The 15,931-nt window shown below is 40.8% G+C and overlaps 1 protein-coding gene across 1 annotated transcript in view; it reads left to right on the forward strand.

The window, feature by feature from the left end:
• LOC130019802 (myosin-IIIb) overlaps nucleotides 1-15,931 on the forward strand; it is a 410,050-nt gene that overhangs the window by 291,093 nt on the left and 103,026 nt on the right. The window contains exons 18-23 of the mRNA XM_056110474.1: nucleotides 3,025-3,151; nucleotides 4,114-4,324; nucleotides 5,273-5,420; nucleotides 6,450-6,603; nucleotides 9,117-9,205; nucleotides 11,492-11,621. Of these exons, the coding sequence (XP_055966449.1) occupies nucleotides 3,025-3,151; nucleotides 4,114-4,324; nucleotides 5,273-5,420; nucleotides 6,450-6,603; nucleotides 9,117-9,205; nucleotides 11,492-11,621 (859 nt within the window). The remainder of the gene's footprint in view (nucleotides 1-3,024; nucleotides 3,152-4,113; nucleotides 4,325-5,272; nucleotides 5,421-6,449; nucleotides 6,604-9,116; nucleotides 9,206-11,491; nucleotides 11,622-15,931) is intronic.

A 15,931-nucleotide genomic window follows, 5' to 3' on the forward strand; every position in this document is an offset into this window, starting at 1 on the left:
TATTTATTAAATAAACTGAGCTTTTAAATGATGTATTTAATCCTATAAGAAAACTTGGGAGGGAGCGGAGGGAGGTTATCAATCAATGTGATGGTCAAGACTGGACATTTATTGCAGATCTCTTGAATAAAATTAGGGAGAAGGATTTAAAAATAGGGCAATCTCCTACCATAACCTTTTTTCCAATTAGATCATGAATTGGGAGAGTACTGCTGAAGAGACTGAAGGGTTTTATATTAAAATATAAATTTGGGCTCCTAAATATTGCTAACATCTTAATAATGGGTAATGGGATTTGCCATTAAATATTTTAAAACCACTGTTAATATATGTATGTATGTACATTATATATGTATAGTAGGGATTTGATTACAGAACACTTAGTAACCTTTGGATTAAATATTACTTCTATAATCCAATGAGTTTGGCTGGTCCTTCCCTTCTCAGCATGGTTGATTTTGGTCATGATAATGTCTTTGTTTTTAGGGGAGGAGGGAAGAAGAGGGTGTTTCCCAGAAATAATCAGGGACACTTCCAGCATCCTTCCCAGAGGTGGCCCAAATTTGGTGTGGGAAGGGGACCATGTAATGCTGGGAGCCTGAATCCAGGCCTCCACAAATAAGCTACGCACTCTAGCCCTTTAAGCTAATAATACCTTTCTTCTTTCTACCCAGTTGTTAATTTTCTTTTTGGCTTGCCATAGATTTTAAGTCAACTGTTAACTTGCTGAAGATCTGAGTAGTTTTCCTCTTAAAAAGAATAGGTGGGGAACTGTGATTTCCATTACAGATGGTAAAATGCCCAGAAGACTTATTTGAAAAAGATTTTGTGACTTAAACTATCACAATGATTTGTGTATGTGTGACTTTAATGAGAGGAAATATATTTTTTCCTAAGAATATGTGGAATTAAAGCTATTTGTTAAGACTATTAGATGAAGGAATAACAGAATAGAACTGTCTGCTCTGGAGTCTTATCCTCTGGGATCTACTTCTGTGGGAATTTACCAGAGTCCACAAACCTCACACTATTTACTGATCAAGGTAATGAGGTATTGTCATGTAAAATCCCAGGTTAGTCCCAGAAATCCCATTTAGCAATTGTCCTTCATATTCACTCTTAAATTGTGTGTTTAAAACAGTTCTTCTTAACATCAGAAACATGGCATCTTACCTTTGATTTAGAAGTTTGGAGAATAATATTTATCCACTCTGTAAGTCTGGTTTAGAGTCCTCATTTGTCTTGGTAGCAATATCTGGTATCCACCAGATGTCACTATTACAGTCTGTGTTCAGTTTTATTTTGGCTTTTAATGTTTACAGAAAGACTTGGATAAGGGGGAAATGCTTTAACTGTGGTCTAATGACAATTCCAATTAGTTTGCTGCTATATACATTTAGGATAGTACCCAGTCAAATTCCCTGACAGAGTATTTTATGTTGGAGGTAATTTTCTCTAAGTGTGATAATATGCAGAAACTTACTGAATATTTCTTTTTATTGCCTTATCTAAATAAAATGCAAATGTTGAAATCAATGGTTATTTAATTGACCCTTAAACAATATGAGGACTAAGGGCAGTTGAAAATATGAGCATAATTTATAATCATTCTTCCAATTATATGGGTTCTGCATCTTCAACATCATAGACTGAAACCCCAGAGACAAAGAAGAAACATCCACACATAAGTGACCCATGACATTCAAGTCTGTATTGCTCAATTATGCTCAACTGTACACCATTATTATCATTAGTGCTACTTATGTATTCAACTTTCAATACAGTAATCAAACTTGGCTCTTCTAAGCAACTCAATTCATACAGTCATGGTTTTTAGCCGCCTGTTGATTGATATAGATGAGAACAGGTTGCTGGGAAGTCCAATCAGCAATAATGAAAAACAAAGGAAGAATGCTAGTGGATTTTCACAAATGAGGACTCCGTGGTTTAGAATTCAATTATATGACATTCCCTACTTGTAAGTGAGGTTAAAATCTGCTTGCAAAAAAAAAAAAAAAAAAAAACCCTGCATCTGGCTACTATTTAAGCTTCTTAATGGCCATGATCCAGAGACACACAAAAGAATCTCAGAACAGAGCCGCTTGCTTCAGAGATCTCTCCAGACCCCAATTATTAGCACTGTAGCACTGTCCTCCTGTTGTTTATCATTTGCTTGAGTGGGTCCAGTAACGTCTCCATTGTGAGACTTGTTGTTACTGTGGTTGGCATATCTAATACATCATGGTAGCTTGCCAGGCTTTGCTGTGCGGGCGAGATACTCTTGGTAGCTTTACGGGCTCTCCTCTTTTGGAATTCCAGAATCTTGACCGTGTGACATCATATGCTATTTATAACAAGCAATACAAAATAAATTGTCTAGCATTGCCTTTTCAGCAGGTTTTGAATGGTGGTGGGAAAATTCCAAATAATAATGGTGGGACTGGTGTCGAATTGTTGAATGGAATCAAAGTAAAGCGAGACTATTGTGGAAATTGTCTGCCACACAGGAAGGGGAAGGGTTGAGATGGGCGAGGATACTGGGGATTTTGATGGTAGAAAATGCGTACTGGTGAAGGGATGGGTATTTGATCATTATATGACCGAAACTCAAACGTGAAAGCTTTGTAGCTGTATCTCAGTGATTTAATTAAAAAAAAAAAGGAAAAAAATTCTGTGGAACTAGAGAGATAGTACAAGTATTAGGCCCTTGCCTTACACATGGCCAATCTAGGTTCTAGCCTCCACCACCCCAGATGGTTCCCCAAGTCCCTCTAGGAGTGGTGCCTGAGCACAGAGTCAGGCTCAGGTGCCTGAGCACAGAGTGGCGGCTGTGCCCAGAAGACCACTAGGAGTGGTCCCCCTCCCCCAAAACAACAATAATAAAGAAAGTTTGTTTCCAGAAGAAAGTGCAGTATGGACTTTGGTGGGCAACTCAGAGCTTCCACTCCAGTGCTAGTGGTATATTAACTTTATTGACAGTGACTTCAGATGACTTCCCAAGATGGTTCTTTATATCTTTTTCAGGAGGTACACTCAGTGTACAGAATTTTGGCTGGGATTTTGAATACTGGAAACATTGAATTTGCAGCTATTTCCTCTCAACATCAAACTGATAAAAGTGAAGTACCCAGTGCTGAAGCTTTGGAAAATGGTAATCATATGATAGCTCTGCGCCATGTTGCCTATATTTCTTCATTTGGGTTACTATTCAGGATCATAAAATTTATTGTGTCTGTTACTGATACCTCTCCAGACTTTGGGTATTTTCACTAGTCAGTATTTTCCAAAGGTATTTTGTGGAATGCCATGTTCTTCCCATAAACTTCAAGTAGATACTGTATAGAAAAGAATTTCAGGGAGTAGATAATTTGAACAGGGGTCTCAACACAGGCTACTTTAGAAAGTGTTTTAATTTTTGTTTAAAAAATTGTGAGTAACCACAATGCCCAAAAGGGGGGAGGGAAAAGAGAGAGAGAGAAAGAGAGAGAGAAGAAAAATTCCTGCCATGGAGGCGTACTGGGCATAGAGGAGGGGGTAGTGATGGGAGGGAAATTGGGAACACTGATACTGGGAAATGTACACTGGTAGAGAGATGCGTGTTGAAACACTGTATGACTGAAACCTAATCATGAACCACTTTTTAAGGGTCTATCTCAGTGATACAACAAAAAAAAATCTTAAAAAAATAAAATAAAATTGCAAGCGATTAAATCTTCTTATTCTGAATACACAGAATTAATATCTGCAGGGGAGAAGGCAGGTACGGTTTGCAGTCCCATAGGTAATAATGTTGACAGAAGGACTGAGAATCCCTGGATAGAAAAAAAATTAAGTAAATACATTTCTTTTTAAATGCAGCATTGTAATGTACGAATGTGCTTTGTCATGCTCTGAAAAAAATGGTAGTACAATATTTTCTACTAAAATAAATTCCACAAGTTTGTTCTTTTTTTCTTTTTATCATATACCTGTGAACAGCTGTTCATTGTGGTTTTTGAAAAGAAAGGAGAGGGTAGGAGAAGGGAGGGTAGAAGAGAGGAGTGAAGACGGGAGGAAAGGAAGGAAGGATGCAAAGACTATATTTCCTGCTATCATCTTTACCCATTGTTCTAGCTGCCTACGTTCTCTGCATCAGCCCCGAAGAGCTTCAGGAAGCCCTTACCTCCCACTGTGTGGTCACTCGAGGAGAAACCATCATCCGTGCCAACACTGTTGACAGGGCTGCAGATGTTCGAGATGCCATGTCCAAAGCTCTGTATGGAAGGCTCTTCAGTTGGATTGTGAATCGCATCAATACACTCCTGCAGCCAGACAAAAACATATGGCAAGTTCCCCTGGGAAACAGAGGCCTCAGGAAAGCTATCATCAATCCCAGTGTTCCTAGGAATTTATTTGCAGGAGGAAGTATTTGGGCTTCTCTTGGGTTTTCTCTAACAAAGTGATCGGACCACCTTTAAAAAGAGAAAGGAATCTGGAAGAGTTGAAATGATACCTGAGAGTCATGTGATTAACAGCAATGGGGGTGGGGGGAGAAGGGTAAGGAATTTATGAAAAAGAGAAAGCAAAGACAGTCTCACAATCATGAGGTGCAGAGGCCTAAAGGGGATCACTGCTGCTGTCTTTGATTAAGAGGTATTATAGTTAGTGCTTAAAGAAGTAGGCTTGGATGGATGAAATGGGTTTGCATTCAAACTCTACAGTTTAATCAACTGCATGGTCTAAGTCACAGATTTCTCACCTCTATACCCAGGAAGTCGTAAAATCCTCCTGTTGGTGTTGTTTTAAGAATCAACTTAAGGATTTCACACATAAAATCAAGACAAGTTATATTTCATTACTAATACTACTACTATCGCACCAGTCTGGTGCTGCTATTGCTGCGACTGCTATCTGTTTTCCTAAGCATTCATGGTTTTGTGAAAGAGTTTACAGCATCAGGCTTTAAAGCATATCCTTCCAGTGAAGCTTTGTGGGTAGGTAGATGGAAGAAGGAATGAACATAAGCTCCTTCAAACAGTGGCTCCTGTTTAATCTCTCCCTCTCTGGCCCTTCAGAACAAGATTCTAAAGGAAACTATGCTTAAAAACAAAAGTAAACTGTATAAGCTGCTGAAAGACTAAAGGAATTCAGGGTTTAAGACAAAACTGTGTCTTCTCTTAGAGGTAGTAGAAGACTGCTTTTTCAGAGTGAGGACACGTGTGCTCCTACATTCTCACCTTCCTGGTGTGACTGTTTGTTCTCCTAATGGGTTTTATTCTTTTCTCTCATGCAGTAGTGCAGAAGATGGGATGAATGTGGGGATCTTGGATATTTTTGGATTTGAGAACTTCCAAAGAAATTCTTTTGAGCAGCTCTGCATCAACATCGCCAATGAGCAAATTCAGTACTATTTCAATCAACATGTGTTTGCTCTTGAACAGGTACTAAACTGGAGGGGTGAAACTGCCTGTGAGCTGCCCACAGTTTAAAACAGACATCCTGTTAGACTAGTAGGTGAAGGGCTCTGGAGAACAAAATCACTGGCAAGGTATTCCTGTCAAACTGAATTGTCTAATTTTAGTCTGAAAGGTCTTGATTTCTTTAGAAAGGCACATTTCCTCACTTGAATGGACCGGTGACATGTCAATTATTTAAATATTGCTTCTTAAACTTGTTTCAGATGTATTGCCCAAAATACTGCATTCTTTTCTGCATTATTTAAATAAAATTGTGTAGGATTGTGTCCAAAATGATACAAGGTGTTCTTGAAATCAGGGCATATGTTCCTGTTATTTGGGGCAATGGTTTTTAACATGGGCTGCTTAATTCTCAAACTGGTTTCTCCGCCATCTATCTCCAGAATGCATAAACCCCCAAATTCTGTATGCAGTAGTTGAAGAATGAAACATTGATCCCTTTGTTTAACATAGAAAATGAGGACATAAAAACTGTTTTGTAGTTAAATTAATACAAAGGTATAAAGTAAAATGAAATGTATTGACCTTATCATTAGAGGTAGGTAAAACCTTACAACTCTGCTTTTGCTAGCTCAGCACAAAACCTGACCGCATTTCAACCCAGGCTTCTTGAACTTCTCTGGGAAATTTGAAGTTTTCTAGATTTCTAGTCTGAAAGAATTTCCTTGCAGAATTCTTCATAGAAATCTGCTTTCACCACGATTTAAACCATATTATTCACCTATTTTCACTCCTTTCTGTGCCAGCTTCTAAATTCTGAATTATCAGATCAGTATTTGAGAGGCAGGGACCATTCCTTTCTTGGGCCAGTTTTAGCTCCCTGCCAGTCACCTAAAGACTTATGCCCAAATCTTCTACAGCATTAAATGCAGAACAGTTCTTTAATGTGCATGTGTGTCCAGTGATAATAGACACAGTAAGTCCAGGCCAAATCAGCCTGGTAGTACTTAGCGTAGTTATGGTTAGAGAGATTCACAATTCATTTCCCTCCAGATGGAATATCAGAATGAGGGCATTGATGCTACACCCATTGAGTATGAGGACAATCGTCCTCTCCTGGACATGTTCCTCCAGAAACCCCTGGGACTGCTGGCCCTTTTGGATGAGGAAAGTCGTTTTCCCCAAGCAAGTGATCAGACCCTTGTTGGTAGGTATCTTTTGGGAAAAGCATACATGCTCAGAAGAGAGTTTGACTTATATCATGTGAGTGCTTGAATAAATTGACTGTGTATTTTGGCTGTTAGGTCAATTATAAAAACATTCACTCTGGGTCTTTTATTGTTTATAAAAACATCACGGTCGTGGTCACGGTCCTCCCGTTGTTCATCGATTTGCTCGAGCGGGCCCAGTAACGTCTCTATTATGAGACTTGTTGTTACTATGTTTGGCATATTGAATACATCACGGGTAGCTTGCCAGGCTTTGCTGTGACGGCGAGATACTCTGGGTAGCTTGCCGGGCTCTCTGAGAGGGGCGGAGGAATCGAACTCGGGTCAGCCATGTTGGCTGCGTGCAAGGCAAACACCCTACCCGCTGTGCTATCACTCCACCCCCCCTTAAAAGTATGAAATTTTTAATATTCAATTTTATTGCAATATTAATTTATATCACTGTGTATATTTCTGATCCAGTTTCTCACTTTAGCAATTGTATATATTATCACATTCACTACCAACTATTTGGACGCCTTCTAACAATTTTATGCCCCCACGTTCTATCCGGTAATGACCATTCTCTTGTCAAAGTATGTGTTTGCTTTGTTTCCTTATATCCCACAGATGAATATATTCCACAAGATAAATCATACAGTACTTACCTTTCTCCTTCTGACTAATTTTATATGGCATAACCCCCTCACGTTAGTACACAGTATTGCAAATAGCAAGCTATCATCTTTTATTGGCTGAGGATCCACACAATCTTACACACACATACAAACAAAGTGGGTCTATGAGTCTATATGCATCTGTCTGGTACATCTTCTTTATCCAGCCATTCATTTTCAGGCACTTAGGTTACAGTTTAGGTTGTTTCCATATCTTGACTCTTATGAATAATGCTGCAGTGAACATAGGTGTGCATATATATTTTAGAACCAGTATTTTCATATTCTTTAAAAATACTCAGAAACAGGGTTAATGGATTTAAGGTAGTTCTGTTTTATTTTGTCTGTTAGAAAACTCCATCCTGTTTTCCATAGTTATACAAATTGTTCTTCACATAATCATCAACATTCTTAGGTATTTCCTTTCTCCATAAATCATCAGCATTTACTGTTTCTTGACTTTTTGATACTAGTTATTCTAAGTAGTGCGAGGTAAAAATTTCTTTATGGTTTTTGGTTTGAATTTCCTTAATTATAAGCAATATAAAATGTCTTTTCAGGGCTGGAATGATAGTACAGTGGGTAGGATGCTTGCCTTTCATGCAACCAACTTGGGTTCAATCTCTGGCATCTCATATGGTGCCCTAATCTCTGAGTGCAGAGCGAGGAGTAAGCCCTGAGCATCACCGGGTGTGCCTCCCCTGCCCCCCAAAGAAGTCTTTTAATGTGTCTCTTGACTGTGTGTGTGTGTGTGTGTGTGTGTGTGTAATACCTACATTGATCATTTGTCCACTTTAAATTAATTTATATTTGGAGTATTCTCCAGTGGTTTGTGGGGTAATGGAGGCCACTCCCAGTAATCTCAGCCTAGTAGTATGGGCCTGATAGTTTAATCCTAATTGCTGTGATGCGGTACTGCTCAGGCTCCAGGAAGCTGGAGAACACTAGTGCCACATCAGCAGTTCTGGAGGTTGGGGGCACTAAGTTATAGTTGGAGGTGTTTGGTGCATAATGCAGTGCCAGTCAGTGATTGAACTCAGGGCCTTGCACATGCAAGGATGCATTTCATCCCTTTAGACCATCTTCTCAGTCAGTCCTTGTTTTTGTTATTTTTTTGGTAGTGGAGAAGGGGATTCCCAAGTGGTGTTCAGGATGTCTGAGCTCCCACAGTTTTCTACCAAGTTGGTGGCAGTTCAGTGCAAAGGCCCAAGAATGCCAAGCTTCTCAGGTCCACAGTGCAGGGATACTCAGATTACACCAACAATGCTGGGGGTCTGCAGGCCTATATCTAATGCTGCTCAGGGCCTCCAGGACTGCCCCCAGAAATGTTCAGAGGACCATGTTATGCCAGAAATCAAACCTGTGCATGTTAAATATGTACCATATCAGTCTCCAACTCTAGTATATTGTTTATTACCGTTGTATTATTTGAGTTGCTCACATATTTGTTTCTGGCATCTCATATGGTTCCTTGATCCCTGAGTGCAGAGCTAGGAGTAAGCCCTGAGTATAAGAGGGGTGTGCCTCCACTTGCCTCCCCCGCCAAAGAAGTCTTTTCATGTGTCTCTTGGCTGTGTGTGTGTGTGTGTGTGTGTGTGTGTGTGATATCTACGTAGATCATTTGTCCACTTTAATTTATATTTGGGGTATTCTCCATATTTTAAATATTAACCTCTCAGGCTGGTGAGATGGTATGGGAGTCAGTACTTCATATGTTATAGCCAAACCACTCTGAAATTCCTTATCCTCTGTCATTCCTGAATCAAGGAGCGCAGTGTTTGTTTGAAGGTGTAAGCAGTTCAGCATTTAACTTTTAAATATGAATATCCTCACAGATAAATTTGAAAATAATCTACGCTGCAAATACTTCTGGAGACCTAAAGGAGTGGAGCTGTGCTTTGGCATTCAGCACTATGCAGGAAAGGTAAGGCGAATGTGCTACTAAGCCTAAATTCGACAAAGGGGTCCACGTCCACAGTCCCCTGTCTCTGCAACTTGTGCAATTGCTTGCAGATTTCTCTCCCCTCTTAATTCTTCTTGAACACCTCATTATAATTCCCAAACTTTCTCAGTGGTGCTGCTCAGAGAAAGTTGCCCCTGGCAAAGAAACAATTTCTCACTAGGGAGACCCACAGAGCTGCCATCTGCTTCTCACCTGAGGTCTGGCCTCGCTGTGACAGCTCTCCAGAGAGAAAACATATTATTGCTTTCACAGTGTTTAGCAGTAAATGTTAACATTCTGAAGTCATTTGGAGATGTGTCAGTAATGGAGGAGAGTTAATATCACAGTGGGGCACAATTTTTAGCACATTAAATATACGTCTACAGGCCCCTCTCCCCCGCGAATGTCTAGATGAAATGGAAAAATAATTTCACTTTATCATCCAGATGATAAGCTTTTCCAGCATCAACTGAAATCTCTACTCTTCATACATTATGCTGGGATCTCGATTTCAAGTCTTGAAGCAGATCAGTGATTGATGCAGGAAATTCTCGAGTCCCATAGCAATAACTCATGGCTCAAGTTACTCTTGCAGGAACCATTTGAATTATGGCTGAGGCCTTGGATCCATCATGGGTAAATGTTCCAAAAAGGGCATTTTGGATTATTTTGTTGATTTCAGATGTATAAAATTACTATTATCATCATCATTACCACTTTAAATTACTATTATGGTCCTGAGGATGAAGCAGCCCAGGGCTTTACACATATGCTCTACCTCATGAAACAGCCCATCTCTCAACTTATTTGGGGAAAGTTGTCAGGGTTCAAATGCAGGGTCTGGGGGCCGGAGTAACAGTACAATGGGTAGGACATTTGCCTTGCACACAGCCAATCTGGGCTTGATCCCTGGCATCCCATATGGTCTCCCGAGCACCACCAGCAGCAATTGCTGAGTGTAGAGCCAGGAGTAACCCCTGAGCATTGCCGGGTGTGACCCCCCCCACACACACACCCACCCCAAACAACAACAACAAAATTAAATCCAGTGCTTTGTACTTATGTCATAAATTCTACCACAGAACTATATCACCCAGCTATTGAAATTATTCTCTCATGTTCATTTCCTAACACAGAAATTAATTTTGCCTCAGTGAGGATTGGTTGAAAGGCGAATTATAACACAAGTGAAGAAAATATTTTCTTTCCACGAGTACCCCTGTTGTCTATTCTATATCTTTCTTGGAAATAGTTACCTGACTTTTGACTTGTAATCTTTCATTTCCCTTTGTGACCATGTCTGGCCATCTAATGTCCTCTACTCCAGTCCTGTACTCTCACCACTCACCCTCCCTCCACCCCTGCACTTTGTATTGTCCCCCTCCCCATTCTTTTTCTTTTCTTTTGGTCTCACCCAGCGATACACAGGGATATCTCCTAGTTCTGTACTCAGGAATCACTCCTGGCAGTGCTGGGATGCTGGGAATCAAACCTGGGTTGGCCACATGCAAGGCAAACGCCCTGCCTGCTGTGCTATCACTCCAGCCCCTCCCCATCCTTTTTTGCCTGCCTGGCCTTTCTGTCTTTCTATCCTTTTACGCTTATTTTCTACTCACTCATTTTATTCCCTTTTCTCATTTTTTTGAGTTTAGCGGGAGAAGGGATTTTCCCCCAACCCCCACCTGGAGTTACGTATTTTTTTTTTTCTGAATCCGTTCACTACTCTACTTATTTCTGTTCATCTTTACAAGTCTCAAAGAGCTGGCTTCTTCTGTTCTGGGAACTGAGACCAGTTGAGAAATCCTGAGTTATCACCTAAGTGCCACGAGTACCTTGAAAGCAGTGAAAACACAAGAGGTTGGAATGTGAAACATGAAACATCTTCCTCCCCTTCCCCTCAAAATAAGTGACCATCAGCCCATCTTTTATCTTTCTAAGCTTCTGTTTGCCCACCAGTAAAATGGATACAATAAGAGTGTTTGCCTCCTAGAATGGTTTATCTTAATAGTGAGTGATTGCCCAAACTATGTTCATCATTAATCAGATGGAATATATCATTTTACATTGTAAAAAACAATGAAACAAGAAGTTAGGATGAGCTTGCCTGTACAAAACTGTAATTTCCTTCTCTTTATTTGATGGTGTGTATTTTGAAAAAAGGGCAGTGTCAAAACATTTTGGCCAACTAATGGCCAACTCAGACAGCTTATTAGTTTTACCAGTTATTGCCAATATGGGTTAATGAGCAATTCGGTTTTTATGTTGCAGGTATTATATGATGCCTCCGGGGTTCTTGAGAAAAACAGAGATACTCTACCTGCTGATATAGTTGTGGTCCTGAGAACATCAGAAAACAAGCTTCTCCAGCAACTCTTCTCAATCCCATTGACCAAAACAGGTGCTTGGAGCTTCCCTGACAGTTCTGGGCTTGGTGCTACAATCACTGTAAAAGGTTCTATTTAGTGTCTAAAAATTGCTAATAACTGACATTTTGAAAGTTAAGCAAGGATTAAGGCCTTTCCAACTAAGTTCAAGAGAAGAAAAGTGTTTCTATTGCAGTTTAATATATATATAATGTATATATTACATATTACACATATATGTACAATATATATATTTTTCAGAAAGTTCTTTAATAACAGGAGAACTGGAACCCCCCAGTACAGTGACTCAGTTCTCATCTGAAGACCCCAGCCCCAAACATCTAACCCCTGGGGTCACTTGGCACTGGTTACCATGAGCCCAAGGGGGAGTGGGGAAAGTAGATGTAGGAAGTTGAGGTTCTTAGGCCACAGCTTGAGAGTGGGGTGCTTCTCCCTGCCCTGTCCCTGGGTAGAGGGATGAGGGATCCTTATGGTGAAGCTCATGTCCTATAAAATGCCTTCGGCTATGAACTGGTACCCTTGGTCTTTGAGGGCATCCCCAGGTCTCTCTTTTGGAGGATGTGCTGAGTCTCTTCCACTTTTGGGAGACAGGTAATAGGTTAGGGTTCACTGAGACAGGCAAATGGTTCCATCTGGGTATGCCCCAGGGAATCCCCAAGACCAGGATCCACAATGACCAGGGTCATTGTGATCCACCCCATAGTGCCAACGCCTGGTGATAAGCTTCTAGCACAAGGACCACCCTCAAGAATACAACCTGGACCTGGGCTGGACACCCCCACCTCAGTGAGTCTGGGGGATAATGGTCATATTTGTACACACACAAGCTGTCGCAATTGTATATACACACACAGTTGCATTTGTATATATACACACACACACACTGTCCAAAACTTTAACTCTTAGACCTCTCATTTTCTCTGCTTACCTCTTCACTCTTTCACTTATATATCCGTGTGTGATCATGACTTCACACTGGACACTCTAGGATAGTCTCCTTCTACCAAAAGGTATAAGGAAGGTTATTTCTATTTATGTATGATTCCAGTGAGAGATGTATAGGGAATTAAAAGCTACCTCAGAGGCAATCTTCAGAATTCACCTCCTCCAATTTCTCACTCAACCACTGAGCCTACTTTGTTTTCAACACCACCTCGGAACACTCCATCCCTGGCTGCTCACCCGGTTTTTACCTACTTGCAGTCAACTTCTGTTTAGTCACACAATCTGTTCTTATACCAGAAAGCAGAAAGCAAAGCAAAGAACAGAACTAACTTCCTGGTTCTGTTCTTCTAACTGGGTCCCATTCTTTGGATTTATCTGGAATTTACCTGCCTTTGTTCGGGCAGCCCACTCAATCTCATAACTTCCCTCTCGAGGGCTTTATAATCTTGAGACTGTGTCTAGAGAAATCTACAGGTATGCCTTAATGATAGGAGGGGGACATTTTCATCAGTGTTTATTGATTGCTTTTTAAAAATATTTTGGACCATATCCAGTGTTATTATATGCTTATTCTGCACTCAGAGATCACTGTGCTTGGGAGGACCATATGGAGTGCCAGGGTCAACCCAAGATATACAAAGTAAGGGCTATGTCTTCTATACTATCTCCTGGCCCCTTACTTTACTTTAAAATTTTTATTATTGTTTTTGGCCTCTCAAGAAATGTTGGCAGACCTGGAGGCTGTAGCTGGCAGTACTTACCTGGCTATGTGGGCCTGATAACTCGGCTTTGGCCTAGGGATGCAGTGCAGCTCAAGCCTAGTGATGTGGGGGACTGCCAGCATCACCACCTTGTGGTGCTGGGGGAAGGAATATGGAGTACTGGAGACTCAACTTGAGTTCTAGTACATGCAAGACACATGCTCCAGCTTTTTGAGTTATTTCCCTGGTCCCTATAATCTGCTTTTCTCTGCCTCCCTCCCACCCTCCCTCTGCCTTCCCGCCTTGAAATCAATGACACTGGTGTGTAGCATGGGGTCTTTGTATTCTTTTTTTTTCTTTTTGGGTCACACCTGGCAATGCACAGGGGTTACTTCTGGCTCATGAACTCAGGAATTACTCCTGGCGGTGCTCGGGAGACCATATGGGATGCTGGGAATCGAACCCGGGTCAGCCATGTGCAAGGCAAATGCCCTACCCACTGTGCTATCACTCCAGCCCTGGTCTTCGCATTCTTAAGGAATGTGATGCTATGTCTAACTCTTTGCAACATGTAAAGTCATGTAAAGTTTAACTGAGAAAAAAGTCACAGCCTGCAACCTATGCTTCATCTTATTTGGGGTGTGTAGGGGCAGTGTTCAGCAATGTTCAGTGGTTACTTCTGGCCTCTGCTCTCAGGAATTACTCCTAGTATTACTTAGGGGACCATATGGGATGCTGGGGATCGAAATTAGGGTGACCATATGCAAGGCAAGCTTCATACCCGCTGTACTGGCCCTATGCTTCATCTTGGAAGGAAAGTTCAGACTTGAAACCAGTTTCTTAACTTTCCTCAAGCAGACTTCTTTTAAATAAAATATTGAGACATCCCTTCAAGAAATCTGCCCTTCTACTTCTTCTCCAGACCTTCCTCACTGGGTACAGCCAGTACTGGGTCCCGACCAAGTTGTAGGACAAGGTGGGCAGGTATAAGGGCCTGTGAGTGTGGGCTGAGAGTGCTTGGGAGAAGGAAGATACAACACTATTGATACGGGATTGTATTCTTTGAAATAAAGTCAACCAGAGTGAATTTTCATCTGGCATAATTGTCTCATAAATATGACTAACAACTTGACACACTTGTCAAGTCTGTTCACATCTTTGGAATTTACTAGCCTTGGCAAAATAAAAGACAACTCCAAGCACAGGCCGCTAGGTGGCGTATTCAAGAAGCCAGGCTCAGTAGGAACCTTCCCTCTACCCTTCCCAGCCTAAATGAAAAATAGGAACAAAGAGATAGGGCACACTTTTTCGTTTGCTCTTCTCCAAAAGAACTGGATTCCTGTTCGGTAACTATTTCTAAACCTTGCCTCGAAGCTGTACTCCACCCCACTTGAAGGAAACACAAGTGCAAAATAAGACCAGAAAGTTTTCCTGGCAAGCTTCTTTATATGACTGAGTTGTCTGTTGTATGTAATCATTTTTTCAAACTCTCCCATCCAAGTACTAACCAGGCCCAACCCTGCTTTCATTTTTTAAATTCTAAGCATGATTTTCTCCACTCTTGATTTTGATTAAGCAGCTAGGAATCCATATGAACATGACTAAACAGTAATCTATTTTGTTTTTCTGAATTATGCAGTTAAAAATGTCTTCAGTTTAGAAAACATTTCTAGGACAGCTTCTAGTGATAAGGAAGCTAAGGGAGATGAGGAGAGAGAGAGAGAGAAAGATAATATAGCCTAATCCTAAGGCTTGTGGAAACCCCCCCCCCTTCATTTTCTGTCTATAATTGGACAGTGTTTTATCTTCTTAGGTAATAATATTTGCCCTCAGACTTTACTTCTGAAAGGATTGGATGTTCTGTGTTGAATGCCAGAATATTAACCAAGCTTCTAAGTGGAAAAAAATCGTTATTCTGTAGTTTTACATTTTATTACATTACAATCTTTTAAGGCAGAGAAATCTTTTTTTAAAAAATTTTTATTAGTGAAACACCATGAGGTACAGTTGTAGACTTACAAATTTTTGTGCTTGAGTTTCAATTATACAATGATCAAGTACCAATCCCTCCACCAGTGCCCATTTTCCACCACCACGGATCCCAGTATCCCTCCCACCCCCCATCCCTGTCCCTCCCGTCCCACACTGCCTCTGTGGCAGGGTATTCCCTTTTGCTTTCTCTCTCCTTTTGGGTGCTGTGGTTTTCAAAAGAGGCATTGAATAGCAATCATGTTCGGTCTAGAATCTACTTTCAGCATGCTTCTTCCATCCTGGGAGGATCCGCCCAACACCCTTTATTTGGTGCTCCCTTCTCTGTCTGACCTGCCTCTTCCCCCAGCATGTGTGGCTGACCTCCAAGCCAGGGAGTAAACCTCCTGGTACTTATCTCGGCTATTCTTGGGTGTTAGTCTCCTATTTCGTTTCTTTATGTTCCCCAGATGAATGTAATCTTTCTATGTCTGTCCCTCTCTTTCTGACTCATTTCGCTTAGCATGATACTTTCCATGTAGTACCACTTGTATGTAAATTTCTTGACTTCATCCTTTCTAACAGCTAAATAGTACTCCATTGTGTAGATGTACCAAAGTTCCTTTAACCATTCATCTATTCTCGGGCACTCAGGTTTTTTCCAGATTCTGGCTATTGTAAACAGTGTTGTAATGAACAAACAAGTGCAG

Source organism: Sorex fumeus, unplaced genomic scaffold (assembly GCF_029834395.1).
Source record: "Sorex fumeus unplaced genomic scaffold, SorFum_2.1 ptg000009l, whole genome shotgun sequence".
Lineage (NCBI taxonomy): Eukaryota > Metazoa > Chordata > Mammalia > Eulipotyphla > Soricidae > Sorex > Sorex fumeus.